This window comes from Phoxinus phoxinus, assembly GCF_949152265.1.
Source record: "Phoxinus phoxinus genome assembly, chromosome: 2".
NCBI classification, from domain to species: Eukaryota; Metazoa; Chordata; class Actinopteri; order Cypriniformes; family Leuciscidae; genus Phoxinus; species Phoxinus phoxinus.
The window spans coordinates 2,396,854-2,416,853 of NC_136877.1; the positions used below are offsets into that span (position 1 = coordinate 2,396,854).

At 40.0% G+C, this 20,000-nt stretch overlaps 1 protein-coding gene across 1 annotated transcript in view; it reads right to left on the reverse strand.

The window, feature by feature from the left end:
- The window catches only part of piezo1 (piezo type mechanosensitive ion channel component 1 (Er blood group)), a 140,989-nt gene that overhangs the window by 65,056 nt on the left and 55,933 nt on the right, over nt 1–20,000 (reverse strand). Inside the window, exons 6-13 of the mRNA XM_079589536.1 lie at nt 14,184–14,379; nt 12,557–12,770; nt 9,049–9,223; nt 7,443–7,529; nt 6,215–6,305; nt 5,917–6,011; nt 3,576–3,836; nt 452–557 (exon numbers count right to left, since the gene is read on the reverse strand). Coding sequence (XP_079445662.1) covers nt 452–557; nt 3,576–3,836; nt 5,917–6,011; nt 6,215–6,305; nt 7,443–7,529; nt 9,049–9,223; nt 12,557–12,770; nt 14,184–14,379 — 1,225 coding nt within the window. The remainder of the gene's footprint in view (nt 1–451; nt 558–3,575; nt 3,837–5,916; nt 6,012–6,214; nt 6,306–7,442; nt 7,530–9,048; nt 9,224–12,556; nt 12,771–14,183; nt 14,380–20,000) is intronic.

The following is a 20,000-nucleotide window of genomic DNA, read 5'->3' on the forward strand; positions in this document are numbered from 1 at the left end:
CTGAAAGTCGGCTTGTATGAGCCGTGCCGACAGCGACTTGTAAACAGAGCGTGCACGAGGAGAACTGGGCTCGTGCACGCTCTCTCGTGCACACGTTTTATGGGCTCGTGCACGCTCTCTCGTGCACACGTTTAATAGGCGTTCCCTCTCGGGAGCAGGAAGAGTTGCGCATGTGCATTTCTTCAAAAAGTGGAGAGGGCGGTTCTTTTCTAAAATTCTGGAAAATCTTCCACTATACCTTTAAATAAAGATTGTATCAATTACATCGTTACACCAGTAGGTGGCGACAAGTGACTGTTAAAAAATGTGTTTGTCATTGAATCATTAAGTAATTAAAATGATTATTTTTGTAAGTAGACTGGAGCAATGCACATTTTGGCAGAACCTCTAGTAAACTACATGTGGTTTTGTTCAGTTGTGGGAGAATGATGTTCCCGGTGTTCCCGCTCACCTCCAGTCGTGACCTCCTGCAGCGGGACGCTCGCGCTCTTCCTTCTGCTGAACGTTTCCTTCACCGACTGTCTCAGCAGAAGCCAAAACGTCAATGTGAACAGCAGCTGAGAATAAAGAGAGAGAGTGAAGCAATATGTACACTTTCCTCACAGTATATTGAGTAACATCATGAGGATTATGACTGATCATGTGGTTGGATTGTGTAAAAATGCAGCAAGTGACTACAAGTTTTCCTATCTACATCTTCAAGCTTGTATCTATCCCAATACATACAGCCATTTATCATACAGGAACGTAACTTGAAGAAGTGGATCCTGTTACCATGTAAATTAAAGTCAATCATCTTAAAGGTTGGGTAGGTAAGAATTGTCTAAAGAACTTTTTTTCAAATTGGCTTAAACTGTCTTTATATACTAATACATAATTAAAATGTAAGTACTTTAAAAAAGAGAGTATAAAAATTGAGTGACTCTAGTGTATTTAATCTTCAAAAAACACAGCTCATTAATTCCTACCGGGACGAAACAAGTGATTGGCTTGCGCGACTGTCACTCTCCGTCGCCATGACTACCGCCGCTATTACTGGCTCCGCCCACGTGCGTGCAGTCGCGACCCCGTTTTTAGGTGGGAGTGAATGGAATTAATGAGCTGTGTTTATTGAAGATTAAATACACTATAGTCACTCAGTTTTTTATACACTCTATTTCAGAGTACTTACATTTTAATTATGTATTGGTATATAAAGACAGTTTAAACAAATTTGAATAAAAGTTTTTTTAGACAATTCTGACCTACCCTACCTTTAAAGAGTTAATAAAATATTATATTTCATTTATTTTCCAACTGTATGAGAATGGGCCGTTCATGCAGAGACTCTCCTCATGTGTACATGATGCATTTAAAAGGTTAATGGCCAAATGTATCTTTCAGAAAGTTGCAGATGAAATATAACATGGATAACATTGAATAAATGATTATTGAATAAGTGATTATTAATCACTCAAACCCCTTTATCTAAACCTCTACACTTAACCGTCGGTCTCGCACATCCGCCATTTTTTGTAGTTTTTTAACACTTTTTATTCATGTTTGTAGTTCTAATCGAATCCTCGTCCAAGCCGCAATGCATTGTGGGCAATATTAGCCGTTAGAGTGTACACGGATGTTCACAGGTTTTCCGGGTATTTTCAACATGTAATGATTTGGGAAAATTTCTCATTTGAAATACTATTTAGAACAGATAGTGTGTGAATTGGGATCTTAAAGGACCGTTCCAGCTCGATACACGTTAACCTCGACAGCATTTATGGCATATTGTTGAATATTCACAAAAAACAACTTCGACTGATCGCTTGTATTCTAAAATGAAAAATTACAATGAAAGTGAATGGGGACAATTTGTGTCAAAGCTTATGATTTTATAAAATCTCTTACAATAATTTTTCCATTAAAAGTTGCTTAATATTTGAGCTGCAAAGTTATTTTTCAATAGTAGTCTTTAAAAAAAAAAAACTCTTGCTCATGTGATATTGCTAAACAATATCATATGATATAAATATAAGTAATTTTTTGCTCTCGTATCTTGAATTTTTGTGGCATTTTAACGGCATCTGTTGGATTTGACCAAAGATGATTCACCAGACTCAGTAATTCGGCTTTCAGGGTTCAAAATGCAAAAATTCGAAGCTTATGATTTTATAAAATCTCATAAAAATGATTTTATAAAATCCCATAAAAACGATTTTATGAAAAAAGTTGCTTAATATTTGAGCTGCAAAGTTATTTTTCAATAGTAGTCTTTTAAAAAATGCTCATTTCCCGCAGAATAGACTCACGATACCAGCATCTCTCTCTCTCTCTCTCTCTCTCTCATATACACACATATGCGAGTGACACACAAACCCGCCTCTCCTCACTCACTCCTTTCATTTGCTCTGGATGAATATTGCTGGTGTTACAGGGCTTATATTTCGGCGAGGGATTGCGCGTATTGCGGATAATTTTACTAATTCCTGCAGATTTTGTGCTCAAACCCAAATGTGCGGCACATAAAGCCGCCTCTCAGAACTAAACTGAGCCCTTTATCGCTGTTTATTGCGCTTAAACAGTCAAACACACACAACATAATGTCAAAATGCCGGTCTTGATGAGTATTCACGTAAACACAGTGAGTTTTAAGTGAACATAAACAGTTGAGAAAGAAAGCGCATGTGTAGCAGTGTAACGGATCCGTGCGTCGGCTTTAAAGAGACAGCAGCCTAATAAACCTGCTGTAATAATTATGAGATAATATTACGAATATTTATATAGCAGTTTTTCCCCATGGTATCGATGTCAAAATTATGGCCAGTGAAAATGCTGAGTGGCTAGAAACGTTGGAAAACTACTGTATTTTCCGGACTATAAGTCGCATCAGTCAAAAAATGCGTCATGAAGAGGAAAAAAACATATATAAGTCGCACTGGACTATAAGTCGCATTTATTTAGAAATTTATTTCACAAAATCCAAGACCAAGAACAGACATTTAATCTGGAAAGGTTATTCAGCTCCACAACAGCACACAGAACAACAGCTGAATAGTGTCCGGTGTGTTAGCGTAACACATTAACAGTTATTCAGCGACACAACAGCACACAGAACAACAGCTGAATAGTGTCCGGTGTGTTAGCGTAACACATTAACAGTTATTCAGCTCCACAACAGCAATAGCATAAAGAACATATACCTGAGGCTGAATAGGCTAAATTAACATTAGCCAGCGAGTCCAACAAGTTACCGGTAAACAAGCTCCCGATCTCATTCCTCATCACTGAATCCATTGAGTTCTTCCTCGGTGTCGCTTCTGAACAACTCCGCCAACTAGAGCGCCCTCTCGCGGCTGTAGACGGTAATGTTTTCTCTTGGTTCATCTCAGCCAGTATGAATTAATTTTGATATATAAGTCGCACCTGACTATAAGTCGCAGGACCAGCCAAACTATGAAAAGAAGTGTGACTTATAGTCAGGAAAATACGGTACTAGCCAGAGTGGCTGGTGAGGAAAAAAGTTAATGTCAAGCCTATTGAACCCAGATTTTATATGATAATGGCAGTCACACTAAAGCCCATCTGCCAGTCCTCACCATGGCTCCCAGGCGCAGGCAGGGGTAATGCGCTCGGTCCAGGCCCAGCTGGCGCAGGCTCATGGTGCCGATGTGCTGGGGAAGCTCGGCCTCCAGATCCATGGCCCACACATACTGAAGCCCACAGAGAGCCAGGCCATACAGGAGGATGAAGGGAGAGCAGAGCGCAGCGAAGTGCTGGCGTGCCCGAAGCATCCAGACCAGACACGACCACAGCAGAAGCACGAACGTCAGCCAGCTGTGGTACGTTATACTCCACACCTGCAAGAGGAACACGTTCACATCCATGCTTTATCCAGAGCGACTTACATTGCATTTCAAGATACACATTTACTTTCTTATCAGTTCTTGCTTTCCCGGGGAATCGAACCCATGACCTTGACGTTGCGAGCGCCAATACTAATACTCCACTGTTAGGAAAGCTTAAAAACTGTGTCGACACAGGGACATACTTTAGACACTGCAAAAAATGCTGTCCTTACTTAGTATTTCTGTCTTGTTTCCAGTCCAAATATAAAAAAATTCTTAAATCAAGATGCATTTACTAAAGTAGCAAAATTACATAAGATATTAAGTCTCGTTTTCTGGGGAAATAAATATAACTTAAAAGTTTTTGCTTAAAAGCTTAAATGAATTTATGAGAAATCTACAGATACAAACATACAAAGTGTAGTAAAATAAAGACCTAAATGTGTATTTCTGACTTTTTTTCAGCACAAGTCTGAAAGAAGAAGACGTGTTATTGAAGACAAATAGCCCAAAATCTCAAAATTGACCAGTAAAAAATATTTTAGATGGATGGATGGATGGATGGAGAGATGGATGGAGAGATGGATGGAGAGATGGATGGAGAGATGGATAAATGGATGGATGGATGGAGAGATGGATGGATAAATTGATGGATGGATGGATAAATGGATGGAGAGATGGATGGATGGATGGATGGATGGATAAATGGATGGATGGATGGAGAGATGGATGCAGAGATGGATAAATGGATGGATGGATGGAGAGATGGATGGATAAATTGATGGATGGATGGAGAGATGGATGGATAAATTGATGGATGGATGGATAAATGGATGGAGAGATGGATGGATGGATGGATGGATAAATGGATGGATGGATGGATGGAGAGATGGATGGATTGATGGATGGAGAGATGGATGGATAAATTGATGGATGGATGGATGGAGAGATGGATGGATGGATGGATGGAGAGATGGATGGATGGATAAATGGATGGATGGATAAATTGATGGATGGTTAGATGGATGGAGAGATGGATGGATGGATGGATGGAGAGATGGATGGATGGATAAATGGATGGATGGATAAATTGATGGATGGATGGATGGAGAGATGGATGGATAAATTGATGGATAAATGGATGGATAAATGGATGGAGAGATGGATGGATGGATGGATGGATAAATGGATGGATGGATGGAGAGATGGATGGATAAATTGATGGATGGATGGAGAGATGGATGGATAAATGGATGGAGAGATGGATAAATGGATGGATGGATGGATGGTTAGATGGATGGAAAGATGGATGGATGGAGAGATGGATGGAGAGATGGATGGATGGATGGATGGTTAGATGGATGGATGGATGGATAAATGGATGGATGGATGGATAAATGGATGGATGGATGGATGGATAAATGGATGGATGGATGGATGGATAAATGGATGGATGGATGGATGGATGGATGGATAAATGGATGGATGGATGGATGGATAAATGGATGGATGGATAAATGGATGATGGATGGATGGAGGGAGGGATGGATAAATGGATGGATGGATGGATGTAATGGATGGATGGATGGATGGATGTAATGGATGGATGGATGGATAAATGGATGGATGGATGGATGTAATGGATGGATGGATAAATGGATGGATGGATGGATGTAATGGATGGATGGATGTAATGGATGGATGGATGGATGGAGGGAGGGATGGATACATGGATGGATGGATGGATAAATGGATGGATGGATGGATAAATGGATGGATGGATGGATGGATAAATGGATGGATGGATGGATGGATGGATGGATGGATGGATGGATGGAGGGAGGGAGGGATGGATGGATAAATGGATGGATGGATGGATGTAATGGATGGATAAATGGATGGACGGATGTAATGGATGGATGGATGGAGAGATAGATAGATAGATAGATAGATAGATAGATAGATAGATAGATAGATAGATAGATAGATAGATAGATAGATAGATAGATAGATAGATAGATAGATAGATAGATAGATAGATAGATAGATAGATAGATAGATAGATAGATAGATTTTTGTATGTTTGTTTTACCATCATGGCGATTAGGGCACAAATGTAACTTTGTTGTAAGATCATCCGTCCCACCAGACGAAGAGGATTATCAGCCGAAGACACTCCAGCGGTTCCTGCACACACACACACACACACACACACACACACACACACACACACACACACACACACACACACACACACACACACACACACACACACACACACACACACACACACACACACACACAGGGTCAGGCTCATAAACACACACTTCAATGTGAACTGTTGTCTTCTGTACGTGTAAATACAAAGTAAAGTACATTTGTTCCCCTACCCGTGTCATGTGTGCTTGAGCCGTTGGTCACGGGATCTTTAGAGACGTGTGTTGCAGACACAGGACACTCTCCCGCGGCGAGGAGCGTTTGCTAAACCAGACAAACAGCAAACATGATTCATTCCCAGACGGCCTGACACTAAAGGAGTGGTGTAATGCCCTTTCACAAGATGGACAATAAGTCTCTGATGTCCCCAGAGTGTGTGTGTGTGTGTGTGTGTGTGTGTCTGTGTGCTCAAGTTTAGCTCAAAATACCCCACAGATATTTTATATAGCATGTTAAAGCTACAATATGTGTTTTTTTTTTTTTTTTTTTTTTTAAGAGAGGTTGGTAAAGAAATTAAATAATTAAATGATTAAAAGGGATTTAAGAAGAAATAAGAACGGTAAAATAAGTTCTCGGTCTAATTATTGCCTATATAGTTGTGAAGTAATCCATTTAAACTCTTTGCAAATAATATTTCATTTAAAAATATGCACACATTACCTCTTGTTTGTATGTCAAAAAAAAAAAAAAAAAAAAAATCCTTTCTTGTCTCGTCACATTCAGTAATGAGTGACATTTAAATGATTGCATATTTTCAATTCAAAATGGTGAAATTACAATAAGAAAGTTGAGCATATTGCATCACTGTATGTTACTGTGGGTCGTAAAAAACACAAACACAAAACCAGTCACATGGGTAAAAATTTTTTAATTGAGATGTATACATCATCTGAAAGCTGAATAAATAATATTTCCATTGATGTGTGGTTTGTTAGGATATGACAATATTTGGTTGAGATATGACTATTGAAAATCTGGAATCTGAGGATGCCAAAAAAATGTAAACATTGAGAAAATCTCCTTTAAAGTTGTGCATTTATGTTCACGATTGTGCTGCATTCACTCACAAAAATACATGTTTTATATATTTACGGTAGAAATTTACTAAATATCTTCATGGAACATGATCTTAATATCCTCATGATTTCTGGCATAAAAGAAAAATGGATACGGTAATTTTGACCCGTACAGTGTATCGTTGGCTATTGCCACAGATATACCCGTGCGACATGTGACTGGGTTTTGTGGTTCAGGATCACAAATATTGTGATCGAAATGGGGACAATATTGCCATTTTCAATTATTACACATGTAATTGCCTCTGTGTGTGTGTGTGTGTGTGTGTGTGTGTGTGTGTGTGTGTGTGTGTGTGTGTGTGTGTGTGTGTGTGAGAGATCTTACTTTAGTGTCATCTTCACTGCGTTCCTCCCACAGCCTGAGCTCCACTTCATCAGCCTGAACGCTCTTCACTTCTCCAGCCTCATGGCTCTAAACAAACACACATATTACATCAGCTCATACACACACACACACACACACACACACACACACACACACACACACACACAGACATTACATCAGTTCATACACACACATACACACACACACACACACACACACACACACACATTACATCAGTTCATACACACACACACACACACACATTACATCAGTTCATACACACACACACACACACACACACACACACACACACACACACACACACACACACACAACGAGACACACGTTAATAAGTGGATTAAGATGTTTGGGTTTACTGTATCTAATGCCTACAGTGCTTTTTGACCCAAAAGAGATGCATTGTTTTATTTATTAAAAAAAAAAATTATCCGTAGTTTTTAGTAAGAAAATACAATTTTGGAAATGTGTTACTGTCAAAATAAACATTGTTATTAAAAAATGTAAAAGATACAACTATTTAAACAAATTAGTTACACCTTTTGCGACCCGGGTCTGTTTTGACCCGAAACTAAACTGCGGCTTTACACATATAATTATGTTTTATTTTTTCATCTGTTAGTTAAATTGTTCTCACACTCACACACACATTTTCCCCGCATGTTGTTTATAAACATGCTTGCGTATACAGACACACACACACACACACACACACAATAATTCTGAAATTAAAATAAAAATTCAGATTAAAGTAATGACTGTTTGTAGATCATAAGTTCATGGACCAAACAGAATAAATGTGAGAAAGAAGGGTTCGAAAAATAAGTGTTATTGATGAAGCATTGCTGCATTAAAAAGAGATTCGGGCTGTTTATCAACTTACTTTTCATCTGTAAATCAGTCAAATTCATATATTTTGTTTGAAAACATGAAAAAAATGTGTAGTTTTCATAAATTTAGACTGATTTGAGAACTTGTGAGTTATAAATTCAAACTAATTGAAATTAATCCACTGAAGTCAATGGACTTCACACTGGTAATTCCCATATTATATGTGCTTATAAATTTCATACAATGGTATATTCAAATACAATTTCTAAAATATATTTAAAAAAATTAAAAAATCTTGCAACACATTAGTTTTTGCTGTGTTGCTGTAGAAACATTTAAAATGTCAAAGAATTAAAGGTGGTAAATGTAGTAATAGCCTGGTAAAAACATGGTAACGTTGAACACTTTAAAACCGTCACGGATCAGACACACAAACATGAAGTTAGTTTCACAGACTGAGAAACAGTTTTTTAATGCACTACCAGACTAAACCAAAATAAACCAAACCAAAGAAGTTAAAAGTTAAAACCAAAGATATTCAGTGAATCGCCTTCGATGTCTTTGAATGAAATGCATTATTTTCATGGTTCTTGTATTCTCCTTTCTAAAGCTTGGCATCCACTGGTTTGAACACAGCACTTCTGAATCACACGTATAGCAGAAACTTGAGATGGTGTTTGTGTGAATGATCTCTTAGATGTGTGTGTGACGTGTGTGAATGATCTCTTAGATGTGTGTGTGACGTGTGTGAAAGCACCTCGTCCGTGTGGCTGAGACTGTAAGTGTTGATCTTCAGCACAACGGTCACAGAGAAGTACAGGAGCAGGAGAATCCCGGGACTGACGTACACGGGCCAGTCGTGATGAGTGTTGAGCACCAGGTCGAAAGAGGAGCAGTTTCCAGGCTTTATTACATCCTTCAGGCCGAACAGTCTGGACGCAAACAGAGGAAACACAAGAAAACACACATAATTGTCATATTGCACTTTCTCCCATTCAGAGAAATATGAATCAACTGGTCAAAAGTTTTAAATAATTATGTTTTTTGAAAGTATCTTCTGCTCACCAAAGCTGCATTTCCTTGATCAAAAATACAGCAACAATTTTGAAATATTATTTTTTAAATTTAAAACAGCTGTTTTTTATGTTAATATATAGTAAAGTGTTTAGTAAATACATATATATATATATAGTAAATTTATTCCTGTGATCAAAGCTGAATTTTCAGCATCATTACTCCAGTCTTCAGTGTCACATGATCCTCCAGAAATCACTATAATATGATGATCTGATGCTCAAGAAACATTTATGATTCTTAAGAAAGAAAAATATTTATATTTTTATTCCGCAAGGACACATTAAATCAAAAGATCAGGAGTGACGGTAAAGACATTTAGAATGACACAAAAGTATCAGTATTAAGCAGTAAAAACGGCTTTTCAACGATGAGAACCATTATTAATAGATATATTATTATTATTATCTACCACCATTATATATTAAATGAGCATTTCCCCTCTACACACACCGCGGGTCCGCTTACATCGACATGTTTCTACACACACCGCGGGTCCGCTTACATCGACATGTTTCTACGGTGGCCCTGAACGGACAAACGCGTTTCGTCACTATGTTGTTCTTCATGATAAGAAGCTAAAGCTAAAGTCAGCGAATAAAACACTGACACAATGATGAACAAGTAACAATAATATTCACAATAACATCGTTTTACTGAATAATTAAGTAAACATCACTTACTTTAAACATTTCTTACATTATCTTTGTAAAGAAACCTCATTGCTTAACTGCTGTCTGGCGACGACATCACTTCCTGTCGGCCACCGTAACTTCTGTTGGGTGCAATTCACAGTCTCACCACTAGATGCCGCTAAAACTTACACACTGCACCTTTAATGAACACTAATAATCTTGATCTGACAGCAATGCGCATGAGACGTGCGATGTACAGACAAATTGTGTTTTAAGTGACTCTGACAGCTGTGACAGTCTCTGCAACAGTGCAAAGGTCAGCAGGATTTATGGGTCAGGAGAAATGCATATACTGTGTAATGATACATGTCGAGGGCTCGAGTCTCAGTGCGTTATGCAGTCCTTGCACCTTCACCTCCCCAGCCTGAGGCTCTCGCATTTACATCTCACTCTCACACACACACACACACACACACACACACACACACACACACACACACACACACACACACACATACACACACACACACACACACACTGCTGTAACAGTACGGTAAGGTAAGGTGAGAAACTGGAAAAACTAAAACGTGAGAAACTCTTTTTTCTTCAGGTTTGTTCCTCCATAAACTTGATGTACTAAAATAACTAAAACTAAAACAAATGACAAAATAATACAACAAAATGAATAAAACTTTAACAAAAATGTATATGGAAAAATAATAATTTCAAAATATATAAATTATATAAAACAAATTCAAAATATAAAAATTATTTAAATGTTAGTAACTCAATTATACTAAAATCACACTTCACAGAAGTGCTGTCACTAGTGTTATGATGTTCATCATCATGAACATGCTAATCTAAATATGTTACAATTAAAACGTAAATGTTCCTAAAGGTGCAGTAAGTGATTTCTGGGAAACTGTTGATATTTGAAATCATCCAAACAAACACGCCCCTACCCAATGGGATCACTCCCCTATCTTGAAAGCTCCGCCCCCAAAACCCACAAACACACTTTGCAGCACAGGCCCCTCCCCCCTCATGAGTGGACACGCCCCCTACTGCTGATTGGCTACAAGTGTTTTGGTGCTCAGACCGATCCACTTTCAATAGCGTTTCCCATAAATCACTTACTGCACCTTTAACTCTGGGGTATTTCGGGTCAAAAATGGCCCTGAAGCGTTTAAAAAAAAAAAATGTTAAAGTCCGCGTGATCTGGAAGTTGCATCTGGAACGACTTTTCTCAAGTGTTGTGACGCATTTCCGAGTGAAAGGGAATATTGAACAGAGGGTTTTACTTCAGTGCTCCTCCTCTCCATCTCTCGCTCATAGCAGAGTAACGGTTTGAGGGAGTGGTTAAGCGATTAACCAATTAATTAATTGTTCACCACAAGACTAGTAATATCCGCTAACAAAGTAAATAGGGTCAATTTTGAATTCATGCCGACTTTAAAAATTGTAGCTTCATCGGAATGGTCCGAAACTTGGTGACTTTATTGGTACTTGGTATATGAACACCCAAAAAAATTGGGGACAGGATTTGAGAAGTCTAAGTGGTCGTAAAAAAATAGTCACACTCAGGACCTTCGGGTCAAAAATGACCCCCATAGGAAATGAATGGCAAATTGGCAAAAATATGAAAATACAGAGTTTTTTTGTGCATACAATCTACAGATCAGCCAGGATGCAGAAAAAAAGGACTCAACAGTGAAGGGGTGAATCTCTAAAACATCAAGAGTGCAAAACAGACAAAAAACACACACACACACACACACTTATACACACAAAAACACACGCACACACAAATGAACGCGTGTCATTCCAAAAGCTAATTTTGGGAAATTAGCAATTATTAACCAACCAAACAAACAAAAAACTTTACAAAAATAGTCTTTGAGAATCTCTTATTATATATTAAAATCCACAACCTGAAAAAAATAGGGAAATATGTGCAAAAACAACTAGAATTTTACAAGCCTTTCTTAAAATATGATATTGCACAACTAGGTACACTAACTGGCCAAAATTAGATTAATCTATCAATAACAGGGCATTGAAAGTGATTATGAACTAGCGCAGCACGACATTGAAGAAAAATGCGATATGCGATAACTCGATATGCGATACGATAATGCTTAAAGTGTGTAAGATAAACTTAAATTATCCTTACAATATATTTAAAATGATATAACCTACACGTGTTTTACATTCTTTTTGTGAGGAGTAAACATCCCTACAGCTTCTGGAAGTGAACATCAGTGTTTTTCTGTCACATAACAAGTGTTATTTTCACATCAGTGTAACCCACGGGCTTCAGGGCTTCAGGAAGGCCTACATTAGTTTATTAACAACAGAAACTCAATAAGCAGATGTAAAAATAAAACACTGCTTAGTTTTCACTGTATGAATTAAATATACACTGATTCTTATTAAAGCTACAGAAGTTATTCAGCCGAGAGCAGCGAGTGATATCTCTTAATGACCGCAGTTATTTTTACATTTCCCTAATGAAGAGCGTAAGGGAATGTGAAGTGTAATGCAGAGCCGTACCTGGCCCACAGGCCCGCCGGGGAGAACATCTCCTGTGCGAACGAGCTCTGGTACAGGTACAGACACACCAGGTGTCCCCCAGTGAAGAAGGCCACCATCACACACAGCGTGTTGAACCCCAGATGGCTGATGGGAAAGTGGCAAGCCCACCATGTGCACACGCCAATGAACAGCAGGAAGTAGAAGGCGGAGAATGCGGAGGGCAGAGTGATTCCTGGGAAGAGAAAGACATGAGGTGTGCATGAATTCAAACACTTCTAGTCATTTTTAATTTGTACAGTTCTAGTTTTTTAATGAAGTCCATTTTTGGGGCCGATCACCGATTACCGATCACCAAAATCATGATCTGCCGATTGCCGATCACAGAATGGCAGAGGAATGGAGATCTTTTATCTATAATCTAGCAGAGTTTGCACCATTTGTAGAAATGAAACTAACTATGATGTGGCAAGAACGATTTCTTTCTGGAACAACCAATTATGCAAAACATCCCAAAACCAGTAGGTTCGTTGTTTATCAGACAGAAATTCATGAAGACCTTTTGCAAGTCAAATTTAAGACCGTTTTAAGACATTTTAAGACCATAAAGATTGCCATTTAAGACCTACACGACGCATTAACCAGCAAATAACAAATAAAATTAGCATATATATGCACTTTTTGTTTACATAAGCATTAAAATAATAACATAAAAAATGATGGCTAGATTTTAAAAGAGTGTCTTGCAACATGTTATCTACTAAACATGTACAAGTGCAAATAAAGTTTTGACAAAAAAGGTTTTATAAAAAGGTAAACCTCATATTTCAGCCTTTAAATCGTTTTTTTATAAAAAGAATGAGTCAAAAAAAGATAAATTACTGACATTTACAATGCACATTATCTTATCTTTTAATATTAATAGTAAAATTCGGTCCGATTTTCCCGTGGCGTCTGTCGTTGCTATGCAACCATGCACCGCGCTCTCCACGGCGACAAAGACGTTTTAGAAGCTTTTGCTGAATTGTGAAGTTGATATTTTATATCTCGCTGCGCGTGGAAAAACGGCCGCATCGCTTCTATAATGAGCGCGCTCGCCGCACACCTACATTTGAAATAACGAACTTGAGCGCGCAAAAGACGCGATATGTGAACGGCAGGGTAAAACCTTTTTTAGACCTGACTTAATGAAATTTAAGACCTCGGATGAAAATCCGTTCGAAGATGCCTGATCATGTTATTGGTGTTAAAATGCCGTTGTTGGCTTCCACCTCGAGGGCTTTCAGCACGACATACATTGCGCAAATTGCCATTTTTGTCGGACACTTTGAAAAACTTCCAGTCGGGAGAAGGACGGTTGACACTGGCAAGCTCCGGTCTGCTGTTGTGTGCCCGTGCGCCGCGCATGCAGGTGGAAAAAAGTGTCACGTGATCGGCTTTTTTGATCTGCGCTTTTGGGGTTCGCCAAGCTATTTTTAGCCAATATCGGCCGATCAATCGGAGCATCACTAATGGATATCTTGGATGACGTGGGGGAGAGTAAACTATCTAACTATGAATTTTTTATTTGAAAGTGAACTACTCCTCTAATGTCAAGCCCTGTTTATATCGTGCTGCTTCTGTAAAGTGTGTTTTCTGACGCCCGTACCAGCCAGGGCCAGAAGTGTGACGGCCAGGATTCGGCCCATGTTCCTGAGGAATCGCTGAGCCGTGGCACGCAGACGGGCCGCTAACTGTGCCGCTGCGCTGCTCGAGTGAGGACCCTCCTCGTCCTCCGTCTCACTGCACGACATTCCCTCGTCTTCTCGCTCTACATCCTCATCCTCGTCTTCCGTTTCGTCCTCCTGAAAAGAAGAGCACAGAGACTTTATCACAGGAATGAGGAGGGAAAAGAGGTGCGCACTGCAGACCCAAATAAGGTCCAGCTCCTCCTCTCTAGATGTAAAACAAGGTGGGGATAATGTTATGTTTAGGGATACGGTTACATGGGTTAGGGAGTGGTTGGACTGTCGAGCTCCACCCATATACTTCCAGAGAAATCAAAGAACGAACTGGACTTTCTTAAATGCTAAAGAACTTCAGTGACTCTCAGAGCGGCTCTGGAAATGCATTCATGTTCTCATTATAGTGCAGAGGCCAAAACCCGCCTCTGTAGTGATCATTTTACACAGCATAGTTTTATAAACTTTAGTCGGAGACAACTGGGATTCACTGATAATCCGCTGTTACTGGTGAATGTGGCCGAACCGACTATCTCCCGCCTCGACCTTCATCCTCCCGTCGCGCCGAACACTGGTGCCATCATCGGCAGTGCGTGCCCACCAATGAGTGTAAGTTGCCCTGTTTGCTTGTTATAATTATAGTAGGTAGTCCACAGTAACTCCACAGTTGAGTGTGGCGACTGAAGCTTACCTGCGAGGACACGCCCCCCAGCTGACACGTCACCCCAGCAGACACCCCCCCAGCAGACAACCCCCCCAGCAGACACGCCCCCCATCAGACACGCCCCCAGCAGACACGCCCCCAGCAGACACCCCCCCCAGCAGACACCCCCCCCCATCAGACACGCCCCCAGCAGACACGCCCCCCCCCATCAGACACGCCCCCAGCAGACACGCCCCCAGTGGACACGCTCCACAGCAGACACGCCCACAGCAGACACCCCCCCCCCCCATCAGACACGCCCCCAGCCCCCCAGCAGACACCCCCCCCCCCCCATCAGACACGCCCCCAGCAGACACGCCCCCAGTGGACACGCTCCACAGCAGACACGCCCACAGCAGACACGCCCCCTGGCAGACACGCCCCCAGCGGACAAGCCCCCAGCGGACACGCCCCCAGCAGACACGCTCCACAGCAGACACACCCCCAGCAGACACGCCCCCCGGCAGACACGCCCCCAGCGGACAAGCCCCCCAGCGGACACGCCCCCAGCAGACACGCTCCACAGCAGACACACCCCCAGCAGACACGCCCCCATCAGACACGCCCCCCAGCAGACACGCCCCCCGCTGACTCGCCCCCAGCTGACATGCCCCTCAGCAGACACGCCCCCCCAGCGGACACGCCCCCAGCATTTGAGAGCTGAGACTACTGCTCTTTTTTTTTTCAAGATTTTGATAGATTATTTTATGTACTTGCCGGCTTTTTTTATCATTCAAATTTGGCTGCGTGGCTAATAACAAATTTTTCTGTAATGTGATAAACTCAAACACATACTTAATTTTGACTTTACAGGGACTTTAAATAGTCTCAAGCACAGATGCGTTCTCACTTCTCAGGTACCGAAATTTGGCACAGATTGATTTGATGTGAATCGGTACTCATTAAAAGTCATTAAAAGTACAGAAAAGTACCGACATTAAAAGTCATTAGGTACCCAACCCTAATCATGACACGACATGAAAGTGCACAATCCCAAACTCTTTCCTAGCTAGCAATCTCCTGACCACGACGGGTTTCTCCCAAGGTTGTTTTTCCTACATTTCTGTCACCCGGTGGAGTTCGGGTTCGCCTTCAGCTTGTTGAGCTTAAAATCCAGAAATATGATTGATTTGACTGCACTGACATATGTAATGACCCATTGAAAAGTGGCTTTATATTGTGAGAACGTAACATATTCTGCAAGCAACAAATGTAATATATTTCACTTTAGTTTATGTCTTTCACATTCAAACTATTATCTTTTTTAGAGCTGCTTTACAGCTGAATTTGAACTCGCCTCATATTTGATGAAGTTTGCAATAATTAATTCTGTTACTTTCCTGTTTATTATTGTGAAGCTGCTTTTACCATTTCTATTGTGTAAAGCTCTGTAAAAATACAGGTTTTGCTGTGAAAGGCAGCAGACGATACAAATAAAGGGTAAGATGCATTAAATTTACATTTAGTCAAGAGTTTAAAGAGGGTTACATAAAGTCAGCCAATCAGATTTGAGCTTTCCATATTATTCCAGCTTTCCGTGCGTGTGCCGTATGAGTCCATCCTTAAACACTGGGGACAGTTGCATACACATAACCGATAAGCTAAGAGCTAGTCTGACCAGCAAGCAATAAGTTTTACTTTTTGGATTCAAATGCGACCTAGCTTTTGACTTAACTGACTTTAAAAAGTGATGACCAGTCTTAAATAATTAGATTAGACTAGTCTAAGCAGTGTATGCAACTGGCCACAGATGTTAAATGCACAGAATGTACAAAGTCTAATTTTGCATGAGTAACTTTGCTTTCCCATCGTAGTTCATCTACTCATGTTGCTCATCTCTTGACCCTGAACATGAAACCTGTGTTAGACTCTTTCAAGGGCACGGGAAGGTTGGATTCCAGTGTTTTCGAGGCTTTTCAGTCCCTATCAGTGTCCTATCAGTGTTTGGGGTCGTCCCTCATTCCACAGCCTCACGTGACTCTATTAACACCGTCTCCAACACTACACACTGAGCCTCAATAAGGCATCAGCTGCCCTTTGGAAGGATCCATGTAATGAATCTTCAGGCCAATCTAAACCCTAATTAGTGAGTTGAATATACATTCTCAGGGAATTAAAAAGAAGTGCAAAAATGTTGACGTTTAGTAGTACTGCAAAAACTTTCCGGAAAGTTTTCCGGAAACTCACAAAACGAACTTCATAATTTTGGCATAATTTAGTTTGAACACACCAGCTCTTTAATGTAAGGGTCAATGCCCGACGAGGTGTCCGGTTGCCTCCGCCGAAGTCCATTAATACCAGACAATGGACACCTCGAAGGGCATTAACCCGCTTATACCATGTTCACTTGCCAAATAACACATTTTTAAAACATTAGTTTATATTTTAATTAGTTTTATAATCGAAATCTAACGGTTTTAGAACTCCATTACTACACTATAAAAAATGCTGGGTTGTTTTAACCCAATTTTGGGTAAAATATGGACAAACCCAGCCATTGGGTTAAATTTTTTAATTGCATTTTTGATCCAAAGTTTGGGTTTGTCCATATTTGACCCAAAATTGGGTTAAAACAACACAGTATTTTTTTGAGTGTAAGGTGTCCTACATCACTTTTTAATGGACACCCTGCAGCCAATCAGAATCGAGTATTCACCCAGACCATGGTATAAGCGTTGATAATGTACAACGTTGTCTCTTTAAGAGTACTGATCCCAGGGACAACTTACAAATGTTTTGTATAATTGAAAAATGTGAAAAGTGCAATTTTTGCTTTGGATAAAAACATCTGCTAAATGCATAAATGCTTATTTGTATTAATTTTGAATAAAAGATATTGCATAATTCTAATGAAAAACAATCATGTTGTTAGTCATTGTTTGTCTGAAAGTACATTTAATTTGTGTAATTTTATTTGTGAACATTACGTTGTTTTAATTGTGCTTTATAAATAAATTAAATTAAATTTAAATCAGCCAAAGCTGGTCTGTTCTGCTGGTTTTAGACTGGGAAACCACTGATCGACCAACTAAACCAGCATAAACTGGAAAACTACATTAGATTGGTTCAAGCAGTTTCTTCCATCTGCAATCTAATCAAAATATCAAAAAAGATTAGAAGCCATATGAACATCGCATACTTTCATCTCATTCTCTGGTGCGCTTATTGGGAAGCTGTAAACAAAACACGGTTTCCTGATGGAAAGATGCCGGAAGCGTGTGCTGTTTGCTGTTATGAAAATGCCTGTTGTGTGTCCAGCAGTTTTTTCCTTCACTTTATTTTCCCAAAGCTTTCCACTTCATGTGTTGAAAGTGCATTCAAGACCCAGTTTCATAACTATCTTCATAAACCCATTTAAATGTCACTGCTAATTCTACATCTGCATCAACAGTTGCATAAAAGCAACAGTATTGCATTCATTATAATGCTGTGTGGAGCTTGATAGTGGTTTCTTTTCTCGGCGAGTGCAGAGACGTGTATAAACGCATCAGGTTATAACTGTGTTTCCCAATCGTTCAGTCTCGTACTGCCACAAAATACTTAGGAATGTGTTGCTTAGATCTTATGTTGTTCCTACACCAATTTACAAGGCAGGCGGTTGCAAGTTGGCTAAAAGGCTACAGTGCATTAAACGTTGGCATAAAGCAGAAGTCACACTGTTGTAGAAGTCGTGTGGAAGTGAAAATTGCTCTTAATAACCTGACACACCCAGCTTCTGCGAACAAGATGTTGATTTGATGTGGGTGTAGTAAATAAAAGTCCCCAGGACTTAAAGGAACACTCCACTTTTTTGGAAATAGGCTAATTTTCCAATGATCTATGCTAAGCTATGCTAAAAGTGCTACTGCCAGACCCGGAGATCGGCTGAATGGATTTTAAATCGGTCTAACTCAACTGTTTATCTCTCGGGGAGTTGGAAAATGAGGCTATGAGTGTTCCTTTAAGACCCGTTGCTCAGCTCTGATTCATTTAGCAAACTCATTCACTAAGATGGCTCATTTCAATGAACCGAGAGGTCTTTTTAAACCATGATCTGTAGTAAATATAGATTCTATAATAGTTTTAGATAAATTATAAAACTATATGTGGTGCTTGCTTAAGGCTGGTGGGTAATTTTTGCAAAAACTACTAATATTTTGTTTTAAAAAATAATCTAGTGGTAAAACTTTCATTAGGGTCCAATTCGCCTTTGGCTAAGCCCCGCCCCCCTTAGTTACTGTTGCTACGTCCGTCAACTTCACCTGGGCTCTGGTTTGGTATCAACATGGCTTATGCTGTGACGGCTCTTCCTGCTGACATTTTATCAAACTTTTATAGAGCAGCAAATAAAGTGTCGGAAATAAATAAAGTAGGCAAAAGGGGCTCAGTGTGCGTTCGAAGGCTATATTCAAGACATAAACGCAAGCAACAACAAGATCCAAATAGAGGCAAAAGCATAACGGTCACAGTCAAAACATGACCCACCGCATATCCTAATGGAGACGGAGACTGGGACTCACAATATCAGGAGCGACACTGTTCATGCAGAGCTGGTCTCTATTCATAATCGTTATTACAAAGCAAACGGACTCGCGAGTATAACGTTGTATTTATTAGCAGCGTGTGCTAGCGTATCAACAATAGAGAACAGAAATCATAACATAAAACTGTCTAACTAGTATAACTTCACAGTAAGGTTAAAACACAAAAGTGTGTGTTGTTGATCTTGAGGGGTTTCGCTGACTGAGACGTCCACACAGTTTAATCCAAAGACGACACTTGTCAGGATTTGACTGGTTTTGGGAAGGGAAAAAACGGACCCCCCCTCCAACCTCTCTGGGAAACGCGTATCTGTGTTACAAACGCCCCAGGCACAACGTTTAACCGTATTTCTGATAAAACTACAACGGTAATAGCCTGCCGAGACCAAAGATATGAGATGCCGGTGTTAAAGTCAATGGAGCGCTGTGAAGAAGTGTCGGACCGCTGTGGAGCTCGTTCTTGGCTGCGCTGTGATTGGTCAATCTACATTCTAGGGCGTGGCTTAGCCAAAGGCGAATTC